Source organism: Magallana gigas, chromosome 7 (assembly GCF_963853765.1).
Source record: "Magallana gigas chromosome 7, xbMagGiga1.1, whole genome shotgun sequence".
In the NCBI taxonomy this organism is placed as follows: domain Eukaryota; kingdom Metazoa; phylum Mollusca; class Bivalvia; order Ostreida; family Ostreidae; genus Magallana; species Magallana gigas.
Genome location: NC_088859.1, coordinates 1666680 through 1693282, shown reverse-complemented (window position 1 = coordinate 1693282; position 26603 = coordinate 1666680). Strand labels below are relative to the sequence as shown.

The 26603-nt window shown below is 32.7% G+C and overlaps 2 protein-coding genes and 2 long non-coding RNA genes across 5 annotated transcripts; 2 read left to right on the top strand and 2 right to left on the bottom strand.

The window, feature by feature from the left end:
- The first annotated feature begins 1691 nt into the window (after window positions 1-1691).
- LOC105334186 (uncharacterized) lies at window positions 1692-25531 on the top strand. Of its 2 annotated transcripts, none has more exons than XM_066066520.1 (4): window positions 1692-1852; window positions 2627-2733; window positions 2886-3092; window positions 25445-25531. In XM_066066520.1, the coding sequence occupies exons 1-4, from the start codon at window positions 1755-1757 to the stop codon at window positions 25480-25482; spliced, it is 450 nt and encodes a 149-aa protein (XP_065922592.1). In that variant the 5' UTR covers window positions 1692-1754; the 3' UTR covers window positions 25483-25531. The 2 variants fall into 2 exon arrangements, with proteins under 2 accessions (XP_065922592.1, XP_011435851.3); XM_011437549.4 differs by lacking the exon at window positions 25445-25531 and adding an exon at window positions 4752-4858.
- LOC105334187 (uncharacterized) lies at window positions 10904-13301 on the top strand. Its single transcript, XM_034455709.2, has 5 exons — window positions 10904-11614; window positions 11967-12088; window positions 12271-12377; window positions 12522-12728; window positions 13196-13301. Exons 1-5 carry the CDS (start codon window positions 11498-11500, stop codon window positions 13231-13233), a joined length of 591 nt encoding a protein of 196 aa, XP_034311600.2. The 5' UTR covers window positions 10904-11497; the 3' UTR covers window positions 13234-13301.
- On the bottom strand, window positions 16027-17132 carry LOC117686410 (uncharacterized). Its single transcript, XR_010707761.1, has 3 exons — window positions 16555-17132; window positions 16237-16450; window positions 16027-16145 (listed from the first exon to the last, which is right to left on the bottom strand). It is a non-coding gene; the product is annotated as an uncharacterized lncRNA (long non-coding RNA).
- LOC136270087 (uncharacterized) lies at window positions 17139-17862 on the bottom strand. The gene is made up of 3 exons (XR_010707762.1): window positions 17690-17862; window positions 17440-17598; window positions 17139-17284 (listed from the first exon to the last, which is right to left on the bottom strand). It is a non-coding gene; the product is annotated as an uncharacterized lncRNA (long non-coding RNA).
- Window positions 25532-26603: the final 1072 nt, after the last annotated feature.

Below are 26603 nucleotides of genomic sequence, written 5' to 3'. Positions count from 1 at the left end.
ATGCTTTTATGAATTCATGTCAGCTTTAAGTACCATAATCACGACAATTTAGTACAATATAGGCATATAAGGTAAAATCAGATGTAATTGGGGCCAAAAGCAAAGTGTATATAAAGTGCCGAAACAATTTATACCACATTGAATACATTAGCCATGGGTGTGCCAACGTTAATGTTCGTTTTCCTCGTGTTTTGCTACATTGATAAATCGCTTGAGAGAAACAATGGGAAACTTACCGGTTTGGATCACAACAAGGTATCTTATCTTCACAGATATGCAACAATACAAAATGAATATTGATAGTCTCATATAATCACCTGTATTTTTTCCTTTGTTTTGATTTGACCATTCATCCACCTTCAGCTGATTCGATGAACTGTTTTTATGATTTAAAAATTGTATCAACTGCTCTGATATTGATATTTAATTCAATTATGGTAACTATGATATGTTAACACCTGTGATTCTAATGAGCTACAGTTGCCAAATAAGATCAAATTGAATCAACTGATTCCCATGAGTTTTGTATTATAATTTGATTGTTTGCTCTCATATGATTATTTGAAGGCTGCTTTGCTAAGATTGTTAAACCACAGATGCCCTGCTTTGATTTTAAATCATATCTTCCTTCGTTCTTATTATTATTGAGTTAGCTGGAGTTGTTTTGCTTTTATCGTTGTCTCTTGTATAGGGATCAATAATTTGTTCTAATAATATGATTGGTTTCATTTAGCGTTATTTATGATAATCATGTAATTAAGTTTTAATTAGATTAAATTTTTGCATACCTTTTACTATGAAGATCATTTAGGCTTTGTCGATATTTGGTTTGACGAACGCTTATTTTTGTCGTGTAAATGTTTCGTGCAGGTTATAGATCTACGTCAATTTGAGTTCTACAATTTCTCGATATGAATAACAACAGATCTAGCCAATAGGCAATCTAGTGTTATCTAGACAATCGACGAAATTGCCTTCCCAGCTAGTATTATTTATGCACGAAAATATGAACGATGTAAAAATATTAAATAACATATAATGTAAATGGCAAACATAAACCCGATTCACCATAAACATTGAATGTGTAGAATTTGTTTGTTCCGTTTAATTGTCATTAAGTCATTAAATGCTTCAACGGTACCAGTGAGTGTTTTGATAAAAAAGGCCGATGATTTTCCTATAACATTTTCTTTCACTATCAATACTTCCAATTATGTTCTTAGTTCGTTACACTCAAACGAACATAAATCATTTACCATATAAAACAACACATTATTATAGGATAGGAGGCGAAGCGCTCAGATTTTATTCAACCACATTACATAAATTCTCTTTTTCTGTTTCTTATCAAATCCAATCACAGTAAATCAACTCGATCAATCAATCTCTCGTTTAACTCCATCCATATGTACAATCATCAAACTACAAAAGATAAATTATAACTTTAATACTGATAGCAAATCGATTATTACAAATAACATATCATAACAAGGGTTGGGTGGGTGGGAATATCTCTAATACGTGAACTAAGTTAAGAATCTGAGCCTTCGAATGGCTCATTTACCAAATACACGCCCTTATATAACATCTCCACTCATGCGTACTTGTTACTATATAAATAGCCAATCATTGTAAAAACCAATCACCCGTACCAAAACAAACCCGCCTACTTTCCCCACATGTACAAATAATGCTCAGTACCCATGATAAATACATGTCATCTGTTGTAGCTGTTGGGTCGATGGTATCTGTTCATGGACAATCGCAGCTCAACAGTTAGAGACAACACGTTTGGTGATTTCGAGGTGGAGAGCGATGGGAAACTTCTGAATACCCTTTATCGATACTTTCCGTATGTGATGATTGTACATTTTACTGTGTTTGAAATAAAGAGGGTTTTATGGTCATTTTTAGAATAAATAAGATTAGAGGTTGTCATGTATTTAGATAAAGGAAACGTTATAATGTAAATAGGTCATGGTCACATTTTTGCTCAAATTCTATATTTCTGTTTTTATTATCTTCCTGTTTTAGGAATGCGTTTCTAATCGTCAAATGAAATTTAAGAGTCACTTGCAGAGTTGTAAGCAAGATAGTTAATGCTCTCAATTCTTTATCATGTAAACAAGGCTCGTGTCCTGTTTTTGTTTACAGGGGTTCGATATTACAGTAAACGGTCTTTTTCAAGCTGTTTTGTCTATATCATCTTTTTCATTGTAAGTATAAATAAACAGTTCCTTGCGTTTAAAACATTCATTTTAGGTCAAAAACTGGAAACTTCACTTCAACATTCAAAATTTAAACAAAAGCAATTTTTTACATAGCAAAGAATTGTAATCTCTGTAACTTACTTGTAACTCAACAAATGACAAATTTTGATTGCCTATTAAAAATGCCTTACGGAAGCATTGTGAACTTTAAAATCGGAAAAATATTTTTCGACAAAAAATGTGACCATGCCCTTTTCAATCTATACAGATTTTTGTAATAATTGTTAATATCTAAATAAATCATCGTTAGAATGAAAGGAAGATCTAATTGTCAATTTGTAGACTACCAAGACTTCCAAAAAGTGGCTCACACAATAACTTGATTTAACAATTTTTATACAATGCCTTATTTATAGAGACCTCCAAGAATGTCGGACGACAAGTCTTATGTTTCAACCTATCAGATCGGACTCTTCACCAGAGATGACGGTGGAATTCGAGGTCATCCGAAGGTCAACTAACGGTGAAACAGGATTAAATAATTCATACAAAATAAGAGATGTATAGAATTTTCAGGAACTATATGAATTTTGTATCAACTTAAATGCCAGTTTCTGTTACTTTTTAAATGATTTTTGAATTGATTTCACTAAATTTCTGTTTGATCATTTGCAGACGTACTTGGGACACAGAAAATGTTGTATATTGACGATGATTCCGCAAACGGTTTTGTCATAATGCACCAGGAATCAAACCTAATGGACACATATCTTGTTGTCACTCGATCCAAGAACCCTTCAGACCAAAGGCCTGCCATAGACGCTGCTTTAATAGACCTCAACCTGAATCCAGAAATATTTTATGAGAAATCAGCAAACTATGGTATTTGTTTGATTATCTATCTAATATAAAGCACACATTCTGAACATATATTACGTACATTTTCCATTGCATCGATCTATTGAAAAATAATACTTAGGGTGTAATATTCCTGTTATTGATTTTACCATATATTTTTTTTTAAAAACGTCGTATAGAAAACCTTTTTTGAATTTTAGACATTTCAAATGTTAAATTTCAAATGATGATGACTAAGTCTAGAGTTTGCAATTGCCTAAGTCACGGTTTTCCCAATTATAATTTATTTATTTTTGTGAACGAGCTATTTAGAGGAAAAAAAATGTTCCATCTAAAGATTCTCTGGCCTAAAACATCAAACACGTAATGTTCATGTACTGTACATACAACATAGTTATATTTGAAAACATGCTTGATGGGATGGGAGAAGGGGGAGGGGTTAAGATATTACTTCATCAATATTTGATCAATATGATTAGTTTTGTATATTTTTGGTAAAAGTTTTTTTTTAACTTTTTGCCCCTTGCTAAAAGCTAGGGTCCATTTCGTTCTGTTCCAATTTCCTCTTCTTTATTTGAATTGAAATAAATGTCGCCTTCCAGCATAAAATGGGACCCATCACCGCCTCCTTGTTACAATATGTCTTAATAATTGTGAGTTAACAGGAACAAAGTGAGAATATTTTCTACAGCAGTTATCTCTCTTATCAGAGGGACTTCCATCGTTAGTGTGTTTCAATATGCTAAGATCTACATGTACTTTAAAAAACCCCATCATGGTCACGATTTTGATCAAATTTCATTTTTCTATTTTTAGTGTATACAATACCATAGTAATATATTTCAAATGAGCAACCTTGTGTGTGACAGTCGTAGAGTTGTAAGCGATATATAGACTCAAAACTCTTTATAATGTAAATTAGGCTCTTGCATTTTTTTGTTTTTTGTTTTTTTTTTGCCTTCATTGCTTAAATACAAAGGAAAAAGTTTTTTTGTTCAAACTAATTTTTTTTCTTAAACGTATTCGTTTGGAACATAAATGCAGCGTTCATTCATTTGAGTTTGTGAAATTGAGTTTTGGGATAAAGCTAGACTTTTGAAATGCAAACAAAAACATGATCTGAGCTTTGTTTACATTGCAAAGAATTGCAATTTTTGTATCTCGCTTATAACTAGAAGTTGATATTTGATTGGACTATTAGAAATGCCTTACTTAAGTATCAACATTATAAAGAATAGTTTTCAGTTTTTATGACTTATAAAGGAAATAAGCACATAATAAATCTCGGAATTTTGTTCATGTGTGAATAATTAATTATATCTTTAATACTGTATCCTCAAGAGTGACATTAAGAAAAGCTGTTTATCTCTTTTTCAAAATGATGTCAAATTTAGTAATGATATCGGTGTTATTCAATGATATTTTTCCATGATTTAATATAGGATGTCAAAAATTATTTTGTTTTATTTATAATCTCCCTTTAAGCTGTAAAAAATTGAAAAAAGATTATTCATATCAATTATGACGGTATTATGGTTCGAACACCGAAAAGACAGTCTTAAATCATTAACTATCTCTTGAACATAATCCTTTTTGTTAGATAAAACGTTGATATCCCTAGAGATGCATGTTACATGTATATTGATTTCCCTATTTATATAATTATTTACTATCTCTCAATAGGTTGCGAAACCATGACTGAACAAGGATTTGTTTTCTAATGGACAAAAGCCTATGTACAGAATTTCATGATATATAAGGAAAGTAATAAACTACTCTAACCTAACCTATACCATGTTGTTACATTTCTGAAAAGAATTTACTTTGTTTCTTGTTTAAGATGCATGTGCATGACTGAGCAAAGTGTTTAGTGCACAGTCATAGTTTAATTCCCATTTGCAAACATCGAATTTGAGAGATGCATGGACGAATGCTCTCTCTGTATATCTATTGCTCACCAACAATGGGTGTTTCGAACAATATTACGATACAATAACTAATATTCAATTAAAAATAAACCATGCATGTACCCAATGACTTTCAATTTAGTGATAATTGGACATCCTGAATAGGTATCTCAACATACTGTAGATTCGAAATTAATTAAAAAATTTATATCCGCGTTAAAGCGCCAGAATTAAGTCTCGTGGACTTAAAAATCTTGCTTCTTTTTTCGGACTGATGTAAATTAAATGGAAAAAAGATAAAAAATTGAAATAGCGATTTTATATTCTCGCGATTTAATGCAAAAGAAATGAATCGCGTAAATTAAGGAATCTACAGTAATTTTCTGTACTAATAATAAAAATCATTTTAAACAACTCATATTGGTTGTATTGTTTCACAAATCAACATCTAACATCTTCTATTTGTTGTAAATGCAGAAAGATTAGTCATATTCTTTAAATAATTACCGCAGTTAGATAAGCCGGGCAAATTTTTATGGTTCCTGTCCTTCCACAAATTCATTTAAAAATTAAATTTGTTGTTATGACTATTTTGTGCATATGTTGTCTTGGTCCATCAAAATTATGTTTTCCATCTCTGAGTTAAGAATTTTTCAATTTCACTTATGGCAGCACACATCCTAAGAGTATTTATCAACAAAATTTTTCAAACAATCTGTATATTTTATGAAATGAATTTTTGATATTCGGAATCAGCTGTCTCTACAATTGATCAGGTTTATTTTTTTTATTTCATTGGAATCACAAGACATCCATTGTTGTATTTTTATATATATATATATTTTTTTGTATAATCAATTTTTTTTGTTTTGTGGACAAATTTCTCCACCTACATAATTGATTTATTGTTTCAAAAGATATATCCTCTATTATAGTGGATATTCATCAATGATATGTTCATACCTTTCATGTTCAATTTTGATATTTTGTTGTTGGTCTCCTTTTGTAGCATCTGTATATATTTTATTTCATGATTTTTGTCCTCAAAGGTTACACCCTCAATTTTTTTTTCTAAATTTGAGCTTTCGAGGTCGAAAGTAATTGAAGTAGGGAGGAAAATAGTCATAACAACAAATTTAATTTTTAAATGAATTTGTGGAAGGACAGATAGATTTAACGGAAAAGATTCATTAGAAATTGTATCATTATCTTTATATTTTTAACTTTTCACTACATGAACGAATATGCAATATTTAAAGAATTAGATAACTTGTTTACTGAATTTTAACAGTTCATTGTCAATTTCTCTTTTATTCATTCAAATGTCAAATGTTCAAACACATGACAGCAATTCCTCTGGACATTGTGTTGTTTATTTGGTAAATAGTTTTTTTTACAAAATGTAAGAAGGTGTAAATTGAGTAATCCCTAGCATGTCCACTTAATGGACCATCCATTGTATTGTGTGTAAATAGTTTACTTATCAGTCTTTGATATCCGGCCTAGTCCGAAATAGGCTTAATCAATTACGTAATCAAGTTTCATTTTTATTGTACTTTTTTTCTTTTTGCAAATGACCCACGGCTATGTACAGCTGCGCTGAGTTATGTCAATTAAACGGATAAACTGTACGGGTCACGTGATTTATCACTAATAGGTTTTTTCTTAAAATGGTAAATTTTCACACTTTTGATATTTCCGATCATCTAATACTGAATTTTGATTGGTCAATGACCTGCAATCCAAGCGCGTGGGGACGTCGCTGGAAATTTGGCCTAACTCGGTCACTTCCATGCGACGCTCCATTCAATAAACTTGTATTCATATTTTATCATCATTTTTCTTATTTGGATTGCAGGTATGTTGCTCTCTATTTTATTTTCTATTGTTTCAAAGTTCATAAAAGTTTGATTTTAAGAAATTAATAATTTGCTTAAACGTTTATTTTTTAATTTTGGTATTTAAATAAGTTATGATTTTAAAGGAATAAGTTTCTAAATTTGAGCTTTGTCGTTTATGAAATAATTCATTATTAACCTATCGGCTAGGAGACAGAATAATTGCTTTTTCATCCGTCTAAGTTTTGCCGTTAACACATGTATTTTTTTAGTAAATAGTTTTATTTTTGATAGTCATAGAATAGACAAGTAAATGGAATACTTTTGTTTGTTGCATTGATGCGTGGTAAATTAGAATTTGAATTTAGCGCCATTTCTAAGTTAAAGTGACTCTTTAGTAAAAGGAGGTAATTTAAAGTTAGTTCGGGAAACAAAATACGGGAATCATGTTTAGATCAAATTGTAAGTTCTCAGTAAATATTGACAGTTAAATTAGATAAAATTATACCGTAAAGGCTTTCAAATCATTCATCGTTTAAGATCTTTGTAATCGCTTTTGGTTCTAATTCACATACGCGTTGTCAAGTTTTAGTTCGAATTTCCTCGACGTTAAGTCTTTGTTTATATTCTTTATATTGTTTACATTGGATTGTATTATTTTTCATATTGTTAATTAATAATACAGAGGTTATATTTTTATTACATCTTGTTTATACCTCTGTTACGGTCACCAGAGTTTTAAAATATTATACGTAAATGAACTTAAACTTTTGTAACTGGTGACTGTTGTTTATAGCACTTCCATGCGACGCTCCATTCAATAAACTTGTATTCATATTTTATCATCATTTTTCTTATTTGGATTGCAGCCACGACAGATTGTGTTCAACATATAACAACGTCAGTAGAGCTGACACCAATAAGAAATTACATCAGCGAGTTAAATTTAGTTCATCACAGCAAGCGAGTGTTCAAATTAAAGTTAAATTTCCCCAAATTTATAGTGAATTCAGATCACGTTATTAAGGACAAAAAGCAAGACGTGACATTCCTCTCAGGAGCAGATGCAATAATTTCCAAAGGGAAATTATTTAAAGAGGCAGGATGAATTGGGCTCCCAGTAGGTCATGAGTATATCCCTGATTGAATGTGTTTTCGGGGCGAGGCCCATGAATGCTGAGTTTTGGGTTATAAAGAGTAATTGGACTTTCTATAAAAACTTTAAAATTGAATGTCCCGTTACCGCACGAGTCTTTATTATGAAGACTTTAGAAGAAAGGCTTTAAAAAGGATCATCGAGTAAAAAATAGTTGCCTTTTCTCTAATATATGAAAATATGGCAATTTGCAGCGTAAATAAATTTCGGTTATTTCTTGTTGTAGTGCCATTGAATTTGCTAATTAACAATATTTGAGCAATGACAGATTTAACTTTTATAAGTGTAAGCATGTGATCAAATTCATTCATTATGCTTCTTTAAATACACAGGTAACACTGAGAGAGAATATGTAAAATCAACTAGTTTCGCATATTGTGCAATAATCTAAACAAGTAGGCTTTTAGAAACAAATGTTACAAATGCCCCAATTAAAACACATTTTCCATAACATTTCAAGCACTGGAAATGAAGGAGGGGGGGGGGGGGTGGGGGGTGGGGGGTGGTTGCTAAATCCGCTTGTGTATTCTTATTTTGTAAAAAGTAAGACCCTACATAAAACAGTGTATTATAAATCACGTGGTATAATGGCTTATATTTAGAGACTAGGGGACACAAACAGAAAACAGCTGAATGATATGACCTGTTTACGATTAGTTTACAGAACCGGTATCCTGTCCCCATAAAGAACTTTTTTAATACTTGACACTCATACATGTTTTACGATTCATATGTACATATTCATGCAGATATTCTTGAGTTATGAGCTTTTGAAAAAATAAAATGTTTTGTGTAGAAGCAGAATGAATATAACATCGGGTAATTTTGTTTTTTAAACACATTTACTGTCATATATTTACATCTTCCAAGTATTATTCCCTTTATTTCTTACGGAAACTTATAGTTAATTCATAGCTCTATAGAAACAGCCAGACTGAAATCTACACGTCCCATTTATCGATTGGTCGAAATCAACAGCGGCTGAAACTGACAAGAAAATGACAGGACAGATATCGACACGCCCTGTTTATCGATTGGTCCAAACCTATAGCGACCTAGGAAAAATTACGGACTGCACGAAATAATCATGACGATGTCAGACTCAAAGTCTCACAGGAGACTATTTGGCTGTTTCTTTTAGCTTACTCACTTACGTACATCAACAGTAATTTAGTGAATTTTACTTACTTTTCCTAATCAATTTATCGATTAGCTTAAAGAAAGATGTTAATATAAACAATAAAATGCTTTCTTTGATGATTCATTTGAGTTATGAAGGTAGTGATCATTGCAGAAAAAATTTACAATACCCGCTAACGCGAGTTATGTATTTTTTCTGCAATGTCACTACCTTCATATCCCGAATGAATCACCAAAGAAAGCATTTTATTGTTTAAATGGTAAATTAAACTTTCATTTTCATTGTGACCTATCAATAATGTACATGTACCTCGGTTCGGCAGGTACTGTATTTCAACAAGATAATTTCTATGGCTCTCATTTAGACTGATTATCTTTTAATCAGTTATTATATCAACACAAAATTTTAATGATAATTACAAGGTTAGATGATACTGATGCTGCTGAACAAGCTTTTAATATTCATTCTCATACCTAATATAACATCTTTGAAAATATATTTACCTTACCGGTATCTACTCACATAAAAAACTCAATACTCTTATAACACTTAAACAAATATGATGTCACAGAAAGGAGCTTTTGACACTTCATTTTCAACAAAGAGTCCATGCCATTATATAGGCCTACTTTGGTATCACTTTAGTATTCTTTTTTCACTTATCTCAAAAATACAAAAACCAAAATACTTGTTATGATATTAGAATAGTTGTTTGATAACAACCTTATAAAATTACCGCGACAGATGTAGAGAAACCTGTTATCAGGGCTCCTTTTATCAAGTTAGTTCTGTCTGTATATTTACCAGTATTCTATTATCGATCAAGTTATTTCAAATAAAACTGATATCGACTTGTTTTTTATTCTTATTTCTTATTTCTAATCGTATGTAATCCTAGCATTGATGTTTGACAACAAACTCTGTGTGTGTTTATTGTCGTTGTTGTGTAAAGTATTCTACTTATGTAATTGAAGGCATAATAACGTGACATTTTCATCATGGCGTATAGCAAATCGATTGCATCTTAGTTAGGATCAAGCACCTCGTATTTTGAAAAAATGACAATAACAAATTGTCAACCGTCTCAACCCCCCCCCCCCCCCTTTTTTTGAGAGTATGTAAAAAATTGATATGAAAATACAGAAATGAGGAGCAAAATTGAAGTTATAAACAACGCCAGCCCCCCCCCCCCCCCCCCCCCCGGATTAGGATTTTGAAGATTTTGGAAAAGTTTGAATTTCCGATGCTACGTGCCTGTATCGACCATAGAACTTGCGTACAGATGATTGTAATCGAGGTTCTTGATACTCTTGTTCCAACAACTTGTTTGTTAGTAGATTGCCTCGTTTATGAAAATGTAACTCATTGGTTGAATGAACTCTGTACTTTGGTTTTTACGTGTCTCTTGTAAAACGTTTTATAAAATTTTGCACGTGAGTTTTTCGTTGTTAGAAGCCATTTTTGACATCTGTTACAAAGACTTATATATATTTTATACTATTATATTTACATTTTCCAGTATCTTTGCCTCTAATAACACCACGTATCGATTTTTTACAATAACACTCATAAATTCAAATGGCGTATAATTGAGGCGTCAGCGGGATTTGCGTATTTATACTTAAATATGGCTTAAAATTATATAAATATAAAAAATAAGGTAAGGAATCATTCTTGGAAAATTATAAAGTGATAATTTCGGTCATGGCGTGATCAAATATATCATGAAGCCCTTCGGGCTTTATAGGATTTGATCACGCCCCGACCAAAATTATTACCTCATAATACTCAAAGAATGATTCCTTATTCCTTATTCAAATTCCAAGTAAATGTATGTATTAATGAGTAACAGTTTGGATCAGCCTTTTCTGTTCAAAACAAATCTACAAAAAGCATCTGTTACATTTTTATTCATATTCTAAATTATATTATAAGATCAAATTGTACTAACTGAAACACAATAAGACGATCAAACTTTTAAGAAACAAATGAGTACAAACACAGTTACTCTCTTCTTTTATCCAACCAATACATGATCGTAGTTCTGTTGAAACTATGTTATTGTCACATATTGATTTGTTAGATATTTAAAAACCAATATTTTTTGTGTTATTACTTTTTATTGTAAAATAAATTTCATCTATAACATTATCAAACAAATATTTCTGGACATAAAACATACGAGAAAACACGTCTATATCACTTGCTTTGGTACTGTAACGTCACAAGATAACTTCATAACGATACCTGTCAAACCGTGACGAGTGTGAGAAGAAGGATGGTTTAAATCATACTGGATAGACAGAGGATGAGAGGTTGTAAGACACAGATATATAGGTGTATATAACTAGTGCAAGTCAGTTTTTACAACATTGTAGAAAGCAAACATGCGTAAGCAAAGGCAAGTCTTTTTTCTTATACTTTGTGTCATCAATGCATCGTGGGGACTTTTAAGAGTGTATAAAAGGAGCAATGAAAATCTTACCAGTTTGGATCATAGCAAGGTATCATATAAGACGTTTTTTTTATGATAAGCATTTCATTTTTTTATTTCTTTTGATAATAATGGAAGCATCTAAATATTATAATATGAATCGTTACAATATTAAAATATTGAACTTTGTAAACACATCGGAAAAAATCAGAATCAATAATAAACAATCAATTTTGAATGCTAAAGGGCTACTCTCAACATTTACGTTCGAAGGGTTGCAAAGGATTGAAAGAAGTCGGAAAGTTGTCGTCTGCTATTTTATCTTTTTCATGTTAATTTTTTTTTCAATTGCTTTACCGTATTTTTTTTTTTTTTTTTTTTTTTTTTACAATTTTCATATACATCCAACTCCGTTGTTGTAGCTGTTGGGTCGTTGGTATCTGTTCATGGACAATCGCAATTCGACAGTTAGAGACAACACTTTTGGTGATTTTGAGCCAACAAGCGATGGAAAACTTTTGAATCACCTGTATCGCTACTTTCCGTATGTCTTGATTGTACATCTTACAGCGCATTGAGATATTGTGGCATCCTATACATTGTGGAATAAAAAAAACCCACATAAATGTCAGGTTTAAAATTTACAAAGGCGTGTAAATTAGTTGACCACTAATGAACTTACTTAGTACTTAATTAAAGTAGATTCGTCATTGGCATTCGTTTTAGAAACACCCAGGAATGTCGGTCGACAAGTCTTTTGTTCCAACCTCTGAGTTCCGACCCTTCATCAGAGCATGCGGTAGAGTTCGAGGTTATCCGAATGTCCAATAAGGGTGAATGTACTTCTTCAAATCCTTTGAAATCCTTTCAAAAATGATTTTTTATTTTTTATTGTTGGTTAAGTGTGTTTTATTATTATAAATAAAATTAATTGAAATGCTTATAAACTGTCTTTATTAAAAATTTATCGTTTGCAGAGGTACTAGGGAAACAAAAAGTTTTATATATTAACGATGACAAAGAAAGAGGATTTGTAATCATGCACCAGGAATCAAATCAGATGAACACGTATCTTGTTGCCACACGATCCAAAACTCCTTCAGGTCAACAACAACCCATAAACAACGCCTTGATAAACCTTAATCTGGACCAAAATGAACTAAAAGTGAAATCAACAGATTATGGTATGTGTTACAAGTACCAAGATTAAATTTAATCTTACAAACTGCCTGGAAAATTCATTGTCGTTTTTCCTATCCATAACAATAAAATTAAAGTAAAAATGTGTTTTATATACTTTTATAAGCAGTTGTCTAATGCAACATCTGGGGATTCTGCCTACCTTTTTCATATGATTGTTATATAAGGTACAATACATCGGGTCGAAATACTTTTCTGTACTTTTTCCCTAACGTATCAACTGCCTTTCATACACTACATACATTAATTAATATATTTACCTTTCGACTATATTTCCTAATATATTACCTTAATGATTTAATAGCGTGTAATGGCTTCTCGTAGAATACATCTAGCTGAGGTTGTGTCTTGATTCTTTTATTTACTGTGGCTTATTTTGTAACGAAGAATATTTGTTAACAACCTTATTTCTGCAATTCTTCCATTTTTTGTTGATTTTGTCTTTTTTAAGGTTGTGAAACGAACACAGAGCGGGGATTTGAATTTTGAAATACAAAAGCCGCCTTATAAAGAAGATCATATGTACAAAGAATTTAATAAATGCCTTAGTACAGATATTGACTTATAGTTCCTTGATTTAGTCGTAAACAATCTTTGTTCCTAGACAAAGAATTTTAGAGTAACAACACATTATTTATATAGTGTCTGTTTGAGAGGGTAACAGTTGAAACAGTGATACCCCGAGAAAAACATGGTCAACAGAATCGAAGCGGAGGTTGACTATGATTTTCGACGGGTGTCAAATTCAACTGTTACCTTCCTACACAGGCATTATTTTTTTTTTTAGAGAAAAATCTTTTGCTTTTATCAAGAAATGACGTGAAGTCTACGGCGAACCGTACGCGCATAATTTTCGTGCATGTATAATTTTGTTATGTTACCCGTTGTAGAGTGTGTTGCTAACGCTGAAGGTAATAGAACGGATTATCAACTGCGTCTAAACCAATCAGATTTTAGAATTTAACATGAAAGTATATAGCTGCAGGTCTGTAGCTCCTGGTCTGAAAAATTTCGGATGAACGACCTGGGAGCTACAGTGCCTCCCATAGTAAAAAACTGCAATTAACGGCGCAACTTTTTGTGCGCACGGTTTGATTTTTATTTCTCGTTCTATTCGCTGCATTCGCGGAAATAAAGTATTTCAGTTAATTCCTTACATATTCAAGTATATATACCGATCCATGAGCCGTCCTCATTATGCACAGTAACTGACCACCATCGGTTCAAACACACAACGTCGCGATTTTCACTTGCAGACAGCCATGTTGACCTCTTTACGAGATCTCGGAGTTTGATCACATGACAAGGGCAGATCACTCTAGTTCAATAAATACGTGTTACCATCAAAACAAACCCAGAGTGCCGTCGATTTTTTGAGGATTTCGTTTTAAATAAATGTTGACAACATTTTTTCTGTGTTGATTTTATTATAATATACAATTTTAATCAAATATATGAAAGAAAATAGCATACTTTCAGTTAATTTTTCTTACGATATCATCTTCTAAATACATGAACCCCATGGCACAATTTCACCGCATCCTGTCAAAAGATACATGTGACGTAATTTACGAAACACAGCCTAGCGATATTGGAAAATGGAGGAAGACACGTGCTTTAACTGTGGTAATTTTTTTGAAAGGAGAGAGAAAGGTTACAAACGAAAATTAATTTCAAGTTTGAAAATTTCTATCATCAAATTGAATGACATTTTAGAAAAGAAAATCAGCATTCCATTAAGTAAGTCCAATAAATTTATTTGCAACAATTGTGCCTCACTAACTGTAGGATTTACAAACATAACTGAAAATCACATGGGCCGCCTGCACCGTCAACTCCAAAACGGAAAAGAAAATTTTCTTTTACACCAATAAAATTCTACAAAAGAAAATGCATGACATCAACACCAGTCTCAAAACAGCAACCAATGACATCCACACCAGCATCCAAACCAATCCAGCAGCTGAAGAAGGAGGGTTTCAAGGATAAAGTCATAGAGTACATACTAGAGACCCGGTATCCTGCTGCCTTCAAGCTGCTGCTGAAGAAAAGCAGATGTGCCCGTGACGGACTCATAAATACTCTCAAGGCCATTATTAGGAGGGAAGTGAAGTGTGCTGAAGTTTGTAGTCTTCAGGAGAGTCTTGATTAACTCTCAGCTGAATGGCCACCTGTTCTGAAAGACATTTCAGCAGAGTTACCTGTGTTGACAGGAGTGTTGGAAAGTGCACTTTCATGCCACAAAAAAAGAACTTCTAATACACAGTAAGTTGATAAAATGAATCAATATGTGGTTTGTTGCATCTGCATTCCTTAAATATCACAATCAATAAATCAATTAGCAAACATTTTTGCTGTATTAGTCAAATAGGTGTGATTGCTTAAGTTTTTCATATGCACCTGTTCTGCAGTCCCAGTTTTAGCATCTATATACTTGTTTATTCTGAGAGTATTGATATTAAAAAAAAATCTTTTGAAAAATACTATATGCACACTGATTCCCATTGTTCATCTTTTCAATTCAGATTGAACTTGGAGGAGAGGATGAAGTCCAAGAGACGCCATCAGAAGAGGATAATTCTGACATTGATGATTTGACAAACAGCTCCTCATCTGACATTTCTGATTCTGATTCTGAGAGTCAAGCATCTGAAGTGGAATGTAGTGATGATAATATAGGCGTTGCACCTTAACAGGATGATGAATCAGCAATCCTAGATGAAGAATCTGAGGAGAAATGTATGTTGACCATTTATCTTCTTTACAAAACACATATTAATCATAAACACAGGTTGTTGGTGGAGACTGATAGGTATGAAAGGAATGTGTGAGATATTTATGAATTTTAATGTATTCATATCATTCTTTACACATCAGCGCCTGGGTACAGTGTCTGTTGGGACAATGTCCAGAAGATGAGCATAACGCGTCATCATCTTAAACAAGAAAATAGGATGATGCTGTGGGCGCTATGCTTTGCAGCAAAGAATAGAATTTCGTTTCGTCACCTTGACAATGTTGATGACACATGCTCGATAAGGGACATTGGATTGCAGGTAAGTCTTAGCACATTCACATGCTCAATATATACTGTACATAAATATTTTTGCTTGTGTTGAAATAATTCACAACTTTTATAAATTTCAGAACTTCTTACCTTCGGAAAGAGACTGGATTCAATTAAGAACTTATCTATAACTGTAAATTGCACATACACAAATAAAATTATAAACATGCATAGCAATTTAAATCTTGTATTTGGAACTTACATTTTAACTCATTATTCAAGAATTCATTGACAAGATCCAGGGCAATGTTATTGCCAGGTTTTCCCTGGAGGTTAGCTGTGCTATTCCATATCAGCTCATTTCTGAGCCTGGAAGGTAGAGATCCATTAATTCCTTAATTATGATATGAAAAAGAATCATTCCAGCAGTTCATTCAGCATATATTCTATCAAAAAATCATATTTATTTCAATTCATGAGTATACCGGCAAGAAGTCGGTGGCCCAAAATCAATTTGTTGTGGTTTTGATTCCAAAATTCCACCATATCTAATCTCCAATCAGATATAAGTTGTTTACCGTTGTTGAATCTCTCTGCGTTAGTCTGTGCCATATGGAGAAGACCCCGCCACAACATTGAACGGCTGCAGTGAAACACAGTCACAGCATTCTTCATCCAATAGTCCATGAGCAGGTTCATCTGAGTAGATAAAACAATCATGAATTTCCTATTATAGTAGCAATATAATATGTAAGTGACAATGCATAAATGTCTGTTTTTTTGAGTAATAATTAAAAACACACCAAAGTCATTGTCAGAATCATAGTATGGCATAGTCTCCTCTAAGATGTCATCATTTTTCCAATAGATGATTGTATCATCTGACGACTGATCGCCCTCATCACCAGAGTCAAAATCTAAGGGTGGTGCTGTATTTGTGTTCTGATGTTCATCAACAGGTAACCCTGCTGCCAGATAAATTGATGCCATGTCTACTTGGGGCCATGAAAGTGTACCAACTTTTTCACAGATATTTATGAACAATTCTTCTTCTCTTTGTTTCGAATCATCTGGAATGCTTTCTGCAATGTCATCAATGTTTTCAATGTTGAGCATCTGGCAAACAATCATACAAACAGACCCCTCTGTCACAAATTGAAAAAGTCAACAACAGAATTAATACAGTCGGATATTTTTTTCTTCACAGTTCTGAATGCAAACTTGTTTTTGACATGGAATAAGGAACCCCGGTCTCCAACAGTGCTGCCCCTAAATAACATATTCATTGAATCCTGGAGAATAATGCAGCGTTTATGAAAACCTTGGGGACGAGGAACAAGTCCAGTCAGCCTAGCAGCTTCATCCTCACTGAATGCCATGGACAATTCTCTCTACACTAAGCTGGTCTCCATGGCACTGGATAGGGAATGTCTTTCCATCAGGGGCAACTGGCACATACTGATGTAGAAATCTCATTATCTCCAGGGTTCCACGTGCAGAAGCAGGATTCTCTTGAATCACCCCAAGGTTTACCTAAAAGAGAGAGAGATACAATTGTACTTCTATATGACATTTAACATTTAATTCAAACTGTTGAGGATCCATCAGTGGTAGATGAATATATATGTATATACTAGTATATCATTATTAATTCAATTTTATGAAAAATCAATCAGATATGAACTTACAATTTCAGATTTCTTCTCAGATTGCTCTGTGTATTGATGTGTATTTGACTTGACATTCATTTCACTGAATTGTGGAAAATATTTCTAGACAATACCCTGTACTATATTGATCATCCTTCCTCTTAATTGAATCCAGTCTCTTTCCGAAGGTAAGTAGTTCTGAAATTTATAAGAGTTGTGAATTATTTCAACACAAGCAAAAATATTTATGTACAGTATATATTGAGCATGTGAATGTGCTAAGACTTACCTGCAATCCAATGTCCCTTATCGAGCATGTGTCATCAACATTGTCAAGGTGACGAAACGAAATTCTATTCTTTGCTGCAAAGCATAGCGCCCACAGCATCATCCTATTTTCTTGTTTAAGATGATGACGCGTTATGCTCATCTTCTGGACATTGTCCCAACAGACACTGTACCCAGGCGCTGATGTGTAAAGAATGATATGAACACATTTAAATTCATAAATATCTCACACATTCCTTTCATACCTATCTTATATATATATATATATATATATATATATATATATATATATATATATATATATATATATATATATATATATATATATATATCTGTAGATTCAATAATCACTGCAGTCTCCACCAACAACTTGTGTTTATGATTAATATGTGTTTTGTAAAGAAGATAAATGGTCAACATACATTTCTCCTCAGATTCTTCATCTAGGATTGCAGATTCATCATCCTGTTAAGGTGCAACGCCTATATCATCATCACTACATTCCACTTCAGATGCTTGACTCTCAGAATCAGAATCAGAAATGTCAGATGAGGAGCTGTTTGTCAAATCATCAATGTCAGAATTATCCTCTTCTGATAGCGTCTCTTGGACTTCATCCTCTCCTCCAAGTTCAATCTGAATTGAAAAGTTTATTTAAATTAAATTTAATTTCACTTGCCAAGATAACTCGGGCACGGATCCTGAATTAACCTTTTTCAATGGGGTGTTCACCCTTTCTATTCTCCCACCTACCCCTCCCCCCATATCTTGCTAATCTGTTGAGGAGGGGGTGGGGTGAAACAGTTAAGGGTTTTTTCAACTTACATGTACACTTATATTTTTAGTGAATGACTATAGTGAGCTTCAGCCTCTCTAGGGAGGGTCCAATATCTTTTTTTAAAAATAAGTTTAGTTTACAATGTAATTTTAAAATTATTGAAAATTCCCGAATCCCCTTTCTTTCTAGATCCATATAACTTATTTAATGGTTTATACCTGAATGTCATTTTTCCATGATTTGATGTTTCTGTCATATTCGCTGCAAAGTTTATCCACAGAAATGCGTGTTCTCTTAACACCTTTACACAATCCAAGTTTTTGAAACCATCTCAAAATCTGCAATCCACATTTGTTTTCATTACTTTTATATAGATATGATTTAATAAACTGTAAAAGTAGACATAAAACTAGTAATACATTATTAAATACCTTTTGGTTACACCCAGATCTGTACATTTCAACTGATGTAATGCTTTGAAGAAAGCTGTACTTCTGTGGTTTGCAGAGATGCAAAATAATACCCACCATTAAACCAAGAACTGGAACCGTTGAACCACACTTGCCACTCCTATGAGAGACAATTAAGTTATGCTATACTTAAAATATTTTTTCCAAGGATGAACGATGGGAATCAGTGTGCATATAGTATTTTTCAAAAGATTTTTTTTTTAATATCAATACTCTCAGAATAAACAAGTATATAGATGCTTAAACTGGGACTGCAGAACAGGTGCATATGAAAAACTTAAGCAATCACGCCTATTTGACTAATACAGCAAAAATGTTTGCTAATTGATTTATTGATTGTGATATTTAAGGAATGCAGATGCAACAAACCACATATTGATTCATTTTATCAACTTACTGTGTATTAGAAGTTCTATTTTTGTGGCATGAAAGTGCACTTTCCAACACTCCTGTCAACACAGGTAACTCTGCTGAAATGTCTTTCAGAACAGGTGGCCATTGAAAAGCTGAGAGTTAATCAAGACTATGACTCTCCTGAAGACTACAAACTTCAGCACACTTCACTTCCCTCCTAATAATGGCCTTGAGAGTATTTATGAGTCCGTCACGGGCACATCTGCTTTTCTTCAGCAGCAGCTTGAAGGCAGCAGGATACCGGGTCTCTAGTATGTACTCTATGACGTTATCCTTGAAACCCTCCTTCTTCAGCTGCTGGATTGGTTTGGATGCTGGTGTGGATGTCATTGGTTGCTGTTTTGAGACTGGTGTTGATGTCATGCATTTTCTTTTGTAGAATTTTATTGGTGTAAAAGAAAATTTTCTTTTCCGTTTTGGAGTTGACGGTGCAGGCGGCCCATGTGATTTTCAGTTATGTTTGTAAATCCTAACAGTTAGTGAGGCACAATTGTTGCAAATAAATTTATTGGACTTACTTAATGGAATGCTGATTTTCTTTTCTAAAATGTCATTCAATTTGATAATAGGAATTTTCAAACTTGAAATTAATTTTCGTTTGTAACCTTTCTCTCTCCTTTCAAAAAAATTACCACAGTTAAAGCACGTGTCTTCCTCCATTTTCCAATATCGCTAGGCTGTGTTTCGTAAATTACGTCACATGTAAGTATCTTTTGACAGGATGCGGTGAAATTGTGCCATAGGGTTCATGTATTTAGAAGATGATATCGTAAAAAAATTAACTGAAAGTATGCTATATTCTTTCATATATTTGATTAAAATTGTATATTATAATAAAATCAACACAGAAAAAATGTTGTCAACATTTATTTAAAACGAAATCGTCAAAAAATCGACGGCACTCTGGGTTTGTTTTGATGGTAACACGTGTTTATTGAACTAGAGTGATCTGCCCTTGTCATGTGATCAAACTCCGAGATCTCGTAAAGAGGTCAACACGGCTGTCTGCAAGTGTTTGAACCGATGGTGGTCAGTTACTGTGCATAATGAGGACGGCTCATGGGTCGGGATATATACTTGAATATGTAAGGAATTAACTGAAATACTTTATTTCCGCGAATGCAGCGAATAGAACGAGAAATTAAAATCAAACCGTGCGCACAAAAAGTTGCGCCGTAAATTGCAGTTTTTTTACTATGGGAGGCACTGTAGCTCCCAGGTCGTCCATCCGAAATTTTTCAGACCGGGAGCTACAGACCTGCAGCTGGAAAGTATAATAAAATGTTATAGTTCACGAAATTCAGAATAAAACTATACCACCCGAAGGATTAAAAAAAAAAAAAAGACTTGGATGAGACTGCTATAAATATATATGATTGATAGCGACATAACTTAGCTTATTTTATCTCTTTCACAATTTTATTGTCCGACATCACGAAGTTATTTTGTGGTTATTAAGATTTGAAAGTTTCTTTCTCGGAAAACGTGCAGCATTTGTAGCTGTCACTATCAAAAATCTTCATAAAATAATAACACATCACATGTTGAATGTGTGAATTTTATTAAATCCATAGTAAAAGGGTAAAATTATGGAATTTAATAACCAACAATAAGTAAGAATTTTCAAAATAAAAAAAGATAGATGCACACTTTTCAAGTTTCTAATCTTCATTTGAAATAGGTACATGAAGCACTGTTTGAATGATGAACAAGGTAGAGAGTTATTGCAATTATTTATGGTGGAAAGTAAGTCATACTTGTTGTTAGATTGTTTGTACACTTAATCATCAGCTTTGTTTGACAAAGAGATATTTTTCTAAAGTTTAGAATATTAACAGCGTGGAATAAATTTGGAAAAGATGGCGTTTTATTTCATAAACCCCGTTTTTACGATCGATCCGGAGATTTCATTAATCCTGAAAAGGATGCAACTTGACCTTGTGTGTCTTAAAAAATGCTCAGGCAATAACTGAAACAATTAATGTATGTATATATTTGGTAGATCCTTTCTACAACATTTGACGTTAAGTATATATTGTTGTTAACAAATGCCAAATATCATAAAAAAATAAAATGTTTTGATAAGCAGTATTTGCCATCTTTGAAGGTCTTTTAACGATTCAAATGAACAAATAGGCCAATTTGCTTACTTGTGGAAACATAAAAATTAAACTTGACTGTTTTCATTCATACTTACAAGCTTATCTTATTATAATGGTATTATTAAGTTCCCTAGCAATTCTATAATCGGGTCAATATCGTCGAATATTTTCAACTTTTTCTTAATATTTGAACTGTATGCATATTTTATTGATTGAACGAATCGGAAGCAAGTTACGTAAAAGCTTTAGTTAGATTTTATCCAATAACATCTCCACCAACTGATCGGACAAAAAGAAAGAGTAACTGTCAAAACTGGTTAGAATAAAAATGATATATACAAAGATATAGGTATAGGTAAGCATTGTATCGACATGTGTGTATGAAATGTTTCACGAGTAAACACAATGTATTGCTTTGTTTGAACGACTTTGCTTATACATTTTTTAGGTCATCTGAGTAAACTCAGGTGACTTATTGCTATCCGTTTTCGCCCGTCGTCGTGCATCGTGCGACGTGCGTCGTCCGTTAACAATTTTAAATTTTTATCTTCTTTTTGAAAACTACAAGGCTAATTGTTACTATTTTTGGTGTGAGGCATCTCTATGGTAATAAGAATCTAAATTGTGAAACTCGTGGTACAACCCCCGGGGCACCACAAGTGGGGCGAAATATGCAAAAAAAAAAGCTAAATTTACAAAAATCTTCTCCTCTACTCCCACACAAGTGAGGAAAAACTGGTTGCATGGTTATGATGTCCATGAAGCCCTCTACCAAAATTGTGAAATTCATGACCCCTGTGTCAGGGATTCAGGCTCTAGGGTGTGGCCAATATGGTCATATAGTAAAAAGGAATTAAATCTTAGAAAATCTTCTTCTCTACTCCCATATAAATCGGTTAAAAACGAAATGCATGATTATGATGTCCATGAAGCCCTCTACCAAAATTGTGAAATTCATGACCCCTATATCAGGGGTTCTGGCTCTAGAGTGTGGCCAATATGGCCATATAGTAAAAATGTATTAAATCTTAGAAAATCTTCTTCTCTACACCCATATTTTTTTGTTAAAACTAAATGCATGATTATGATGTCCATGAAGCTCTCCACTAAATTTGTGAAATTCATGACCCCTGTATCAGGGGTTCTGGCTCTAGGGTGGGGCCAAAATAGCCATATGGTAAAAATGAAGTTAATCTTAAAAATTCTTATTTAACCCAAACACATAGGTAAAAAACTAAACTGAATACATGGTTATGATGTCCATTAACTCCTCTACCTAAATTGTGAAATTTATGACCCCTGAGTCACGGGTTCAGGACATGGGGGGACAAAATGGTAATATAGTGTTTATGCATATACTGTTTTAAAACTTCTTCTTTAATCTCACACATCTGTATGAAAAACTGACTTCATAATTATGTTTACCAGGAAGTCCTCTACTAAAATTTTAAATTTCATGTCCCCTGGAGTATTGGTTTCGACTCTAGGGCAGGGCCAAATTGGATGTACATGAATCGGTGTTAATGTAAATAATGTTTAAAAATTATCCTATTTACTCCTACACACCTGAAAGGAAAACTGAATTCATGATTTTGTAGACCAGAGTTTTTCGCCAAAACTGTAGATTTCATAGTTCTTTTTGAAAGATCTCATGCATGGAGGTGGTCGTCATTACAAATTGAAAATTTTTCCACTCCAGAATGAAACCCTATTAAATGAATATATGAGACACCTCGACAAGTTTGTGTATGGGTTATATGCCTTTTAGGTGACCGTTAAGGCTTATTGGCCTCTTGTTTGTTCAAGTGTTTTAATTTAGAATCACATATGTCCTCTGGTAACCAATATCTTGATGCCTACTCTTCCGTTCTTTCACAAATAAATCTATAATGGCGACTGCAATCTTCATCGTCCCAGTATCCGTGAAATTGTCTCCATAGTGTTACACAATTCGCACTAGTATGATCGTTAGGCTGAGAAGGATGGAAACCCTTTACTTGGATCACCTGTAGATCCATCCATCTGTCCTCTTTTATGATGTCGGATATCCCAATCCAGAATTCTCCGGCCTTTAAACAATTAGAAATATGCCTAATGCCACGATAATATGTATATAATTATGACAAAGTGATCTAAACATCTAACCAATGATTAAAAAGACAAAAAATCATGGACATTTACATTTACGAAAGATGTAAAAATGCTTATGTTAAACGTGTAGGCTTTCTTTTCCAAAATCGTATGCAAATATCGTCAGTTTAAGTTTAAACAAAGTTTCAAAAATGAGGACTGAGTAAAACAGAGGTTATCTCTTGTAACAAATACATAAAATAATCTTATATTCAAGCAACCATGTTTAATAAACAACCACCCCCCTTCATGTACGACAAATAAACTGGTCCTTTTCATTCTTCAGAAATAGAAGCTCATGTATTTTGATGAAAAAAGATGAGTGCATCCGTCCGTGCCTGTATATTGACGTGCATGCTTGCCTGCTAGCGTGCATGTGTATGTGCATCAATTCAGTATAACAATAAAGTAATTCAGAAAACGAACAAAAAATTAAATAATTTACATATATATCATTATTCATATTTTTCTATTTCTGAGAAACTTATCGCAAAGATAAAGTCGAATTAGATAAGCGGGTGAATTTTAAGCGGCACTTATATCCTGACGATACTTCAAACTGTGTGTAAAAGTAACTTAATTCTTGTTAATGTACGTCAGTACGTTAGTTTAAAGAAATAGCCAAGTCCTATTATATAAGAATTTTAGTCTTACATCATCATGATTATTTCGTGGTCTGTAATTTTACTTATGTTGCTGAAAGTTTAGGCTGATAGATACTGGTTAGAACTGGATCGTGTAGATATCAGTCCTATCAGTTTTTATAAAGTTATGAGTGACAATCCGTTTTCTAAAGCAATGAAAAATACTCAGTAGATGTAAATATTAATAAATGAAATGAAAACAACAAGTGTAGGACGTTTTACACCTTGGTAGATATCCTATAATATTGTATTATAACTAGGATCTTTCTAGAATATCTTCCTTATTCTTTTTAAATTACACACATCATATCCGGTGAATAATTTGATGTAAGATAGGTATTTTAATTAATTAGTTTTTAAAATAGCTTTAAAATTTTTTTCTATCGTTTACAAAATGTGTACATTCTAAAATATAATAAAATTCATCCCCAATACTATTAAAGTCACACATTGTACATTTTCTTAATTTTTTTTTCAATATTATGCCATCAACCTCTTTCTATGCGGAATCGATGATTAAATGTTCGTAATTTTGTAAACGTGATCTGTAGATCTGAAGGTAAAATCAACAAGTACTTTTGAATTTTTTTTTAAAATTCTATAATTAATACATTTTGGTGCGTTATCTACAATACGTCTCCAATCTTGTATAAATTAATTCTGTGATATTTCTTAAACTATTGACTTAAGCCAGTCCTAACTACATATTGTTTGATTTTCCCATGTATAAGACAACCCGCACGAGTTGAGTATATCATGCAAACATTTTATCCATGGATGTATATAAGATCCATTTTTGTAACATCTATAAAAATAACAATAGATTACGTAAGTGAGTTTACAATCGTCGGCTGTCAAAACTTTTGCCCAGTACATTATCCTCAAGAGTGACATTAATGCAAGCTATTTATCTCCTTTTCAAAATGATGTCAAATTTAGTATGGATATCGGTGTTATTCCATGATATTTTCCCATGATTTAATATAGAATATCAAAAATTATTTTCTTTTCTTTATAATCCCCCTTTTAAGCTGTAAAGAACGGGAAAAAGACTATTCATATCAATTATGGCGTTATAATGGTTCTAACACTAAAAAGACATTAGCTATATCTTGACCTTAATCCTTTTTGTTAGATAAAACGTTGATATCTCTACAGATGCATGTAACATGTATATAAATTTACCTATTTATATCATTATTAACTATCTCTCCATAGGTTGCGAAACCATGACTGAACAAGGATTTGATTTATAATGGACAAAAGCCTATGTACAGAATTTCATGATATACAAGGAAAGTAATATACTGCTCTAATTTAACCTATACCATGTTGTTACATTTCTGAAAAGAATATAGTTTGTTTCTTGTTTAAGTGCACGACTGATTAAACTGTTTATTGTACAGTCATAGTTTAATTCCCATTTGCAAACATCGAATTTGAGAGATGCATGGACGAATGATCTCTCTGTATATTTATTGCGCACCAACAATGGGTGTTTTGAACAATATTACGATACAATAAGTTATATTCAATTAAAAAACCATGCATGTATCCAATGACTTTAACAGTAATTATTGTAAATCTTAAAAAGGTAACTCAACATACTGTAGATTCCAAATTAATTTTAAAATTAATATTCGCGTTAATGCGGCAGAGTTACGTCTCGCTGACTTTAAAATCTCGCTTCTTTTTTTTCGGACTGATGTAAACTAAATGGAATAAAGATATAAATTGTAATTGCGAATTTATATTCTCGCGATTTGATATGCAACAGATGAATCGCGTTAAATGAGGAATCTACTGTAATTTCTTGTACTTTAGTTAAAAAAGAACATTTTCTTGTAAACAACTCATACCAGATGTATAGTTTTACAAATCAACCTCTAACATTTCTAGCTGTTGAATATGCAGAAAGATTAGTCCTATTTTTTACAGCTGTTAGATTAGCGGGGCAAACTGTATATAGTTGCATTCAGGACCTGATGCTATACTTTTCATAAAAAATTATTCAAAGAGGCAGGGTGAATTGGGCCACCAGTAGTTCTAGGGTATATCCCTGAATGAAGGTGTTTTCGGGGCGAGGCCCTCGAATGCTCAGTTTAGGGCTATGAAGAGTAAATAAACTTTTTTATAAAAACCTTAAAATTAAAGCGTACAAATGAAAAGCTGCAAGCCTATATTTTGAAGACTTTAGAAGGAAGGCTTTTACATAAGGATTATTGAGTAAAACATATTTGGCCTGAAAATATGGAAATCCTAATTTTTTGCAGCGTAAATTAATTTCTATTATTTCTTGTAATACTGTCGTTGTATTTGCTAATTTACAATATTTAAGCAATGACAGATTTAACTTAATTTCAAGCACCGGAAATAA

Bases quoted from the DNA above. Each gene is read 5' to 3' on its own strand.
- LOC105334186 (XM_066066520.1), top strand. From the start codon at position 1,755: ATGGACAATCGCAGCTCAACAGTTAGAGACAACACGTTTGGTGATTTC. The intron at 2,734-2,885 runs GTGAAACAGGAT...GATCATTTGCAG, and splicing joins CATCCGAAGGTCAACTAACG to ACGTACTTGGGACACAGAAA. The intron at 3,093-25,444 runs GTATTTGTTTGA...ATCTCTCCATAG, and splicing joins TGAGAAATCAGCAAACTATG to GTTGCGAAACCATGACTGAA.
- LOC105334187 (XM_034455709.2), top strand. From the start codon at position 11,498: ATGCGTAAGCAAAGGCAAGTCTTTTTTCTTATACTTTGTGTCATCAAT. The intron at 12,089-12,270 runs GTATGTCTTGAT...CATTCGTTTTAG, and splicing joins CACCTGTATCGCTACTTTCC to AAACACCCAGGAATGTCGGT. The intron at 12,378-12,521 runs GTGAATGTACTT...TATCGTTTGCAG, and splicing joins TATCCGAATGTCCAATAAGG to AGGTACTAGGGAAACAAAAA.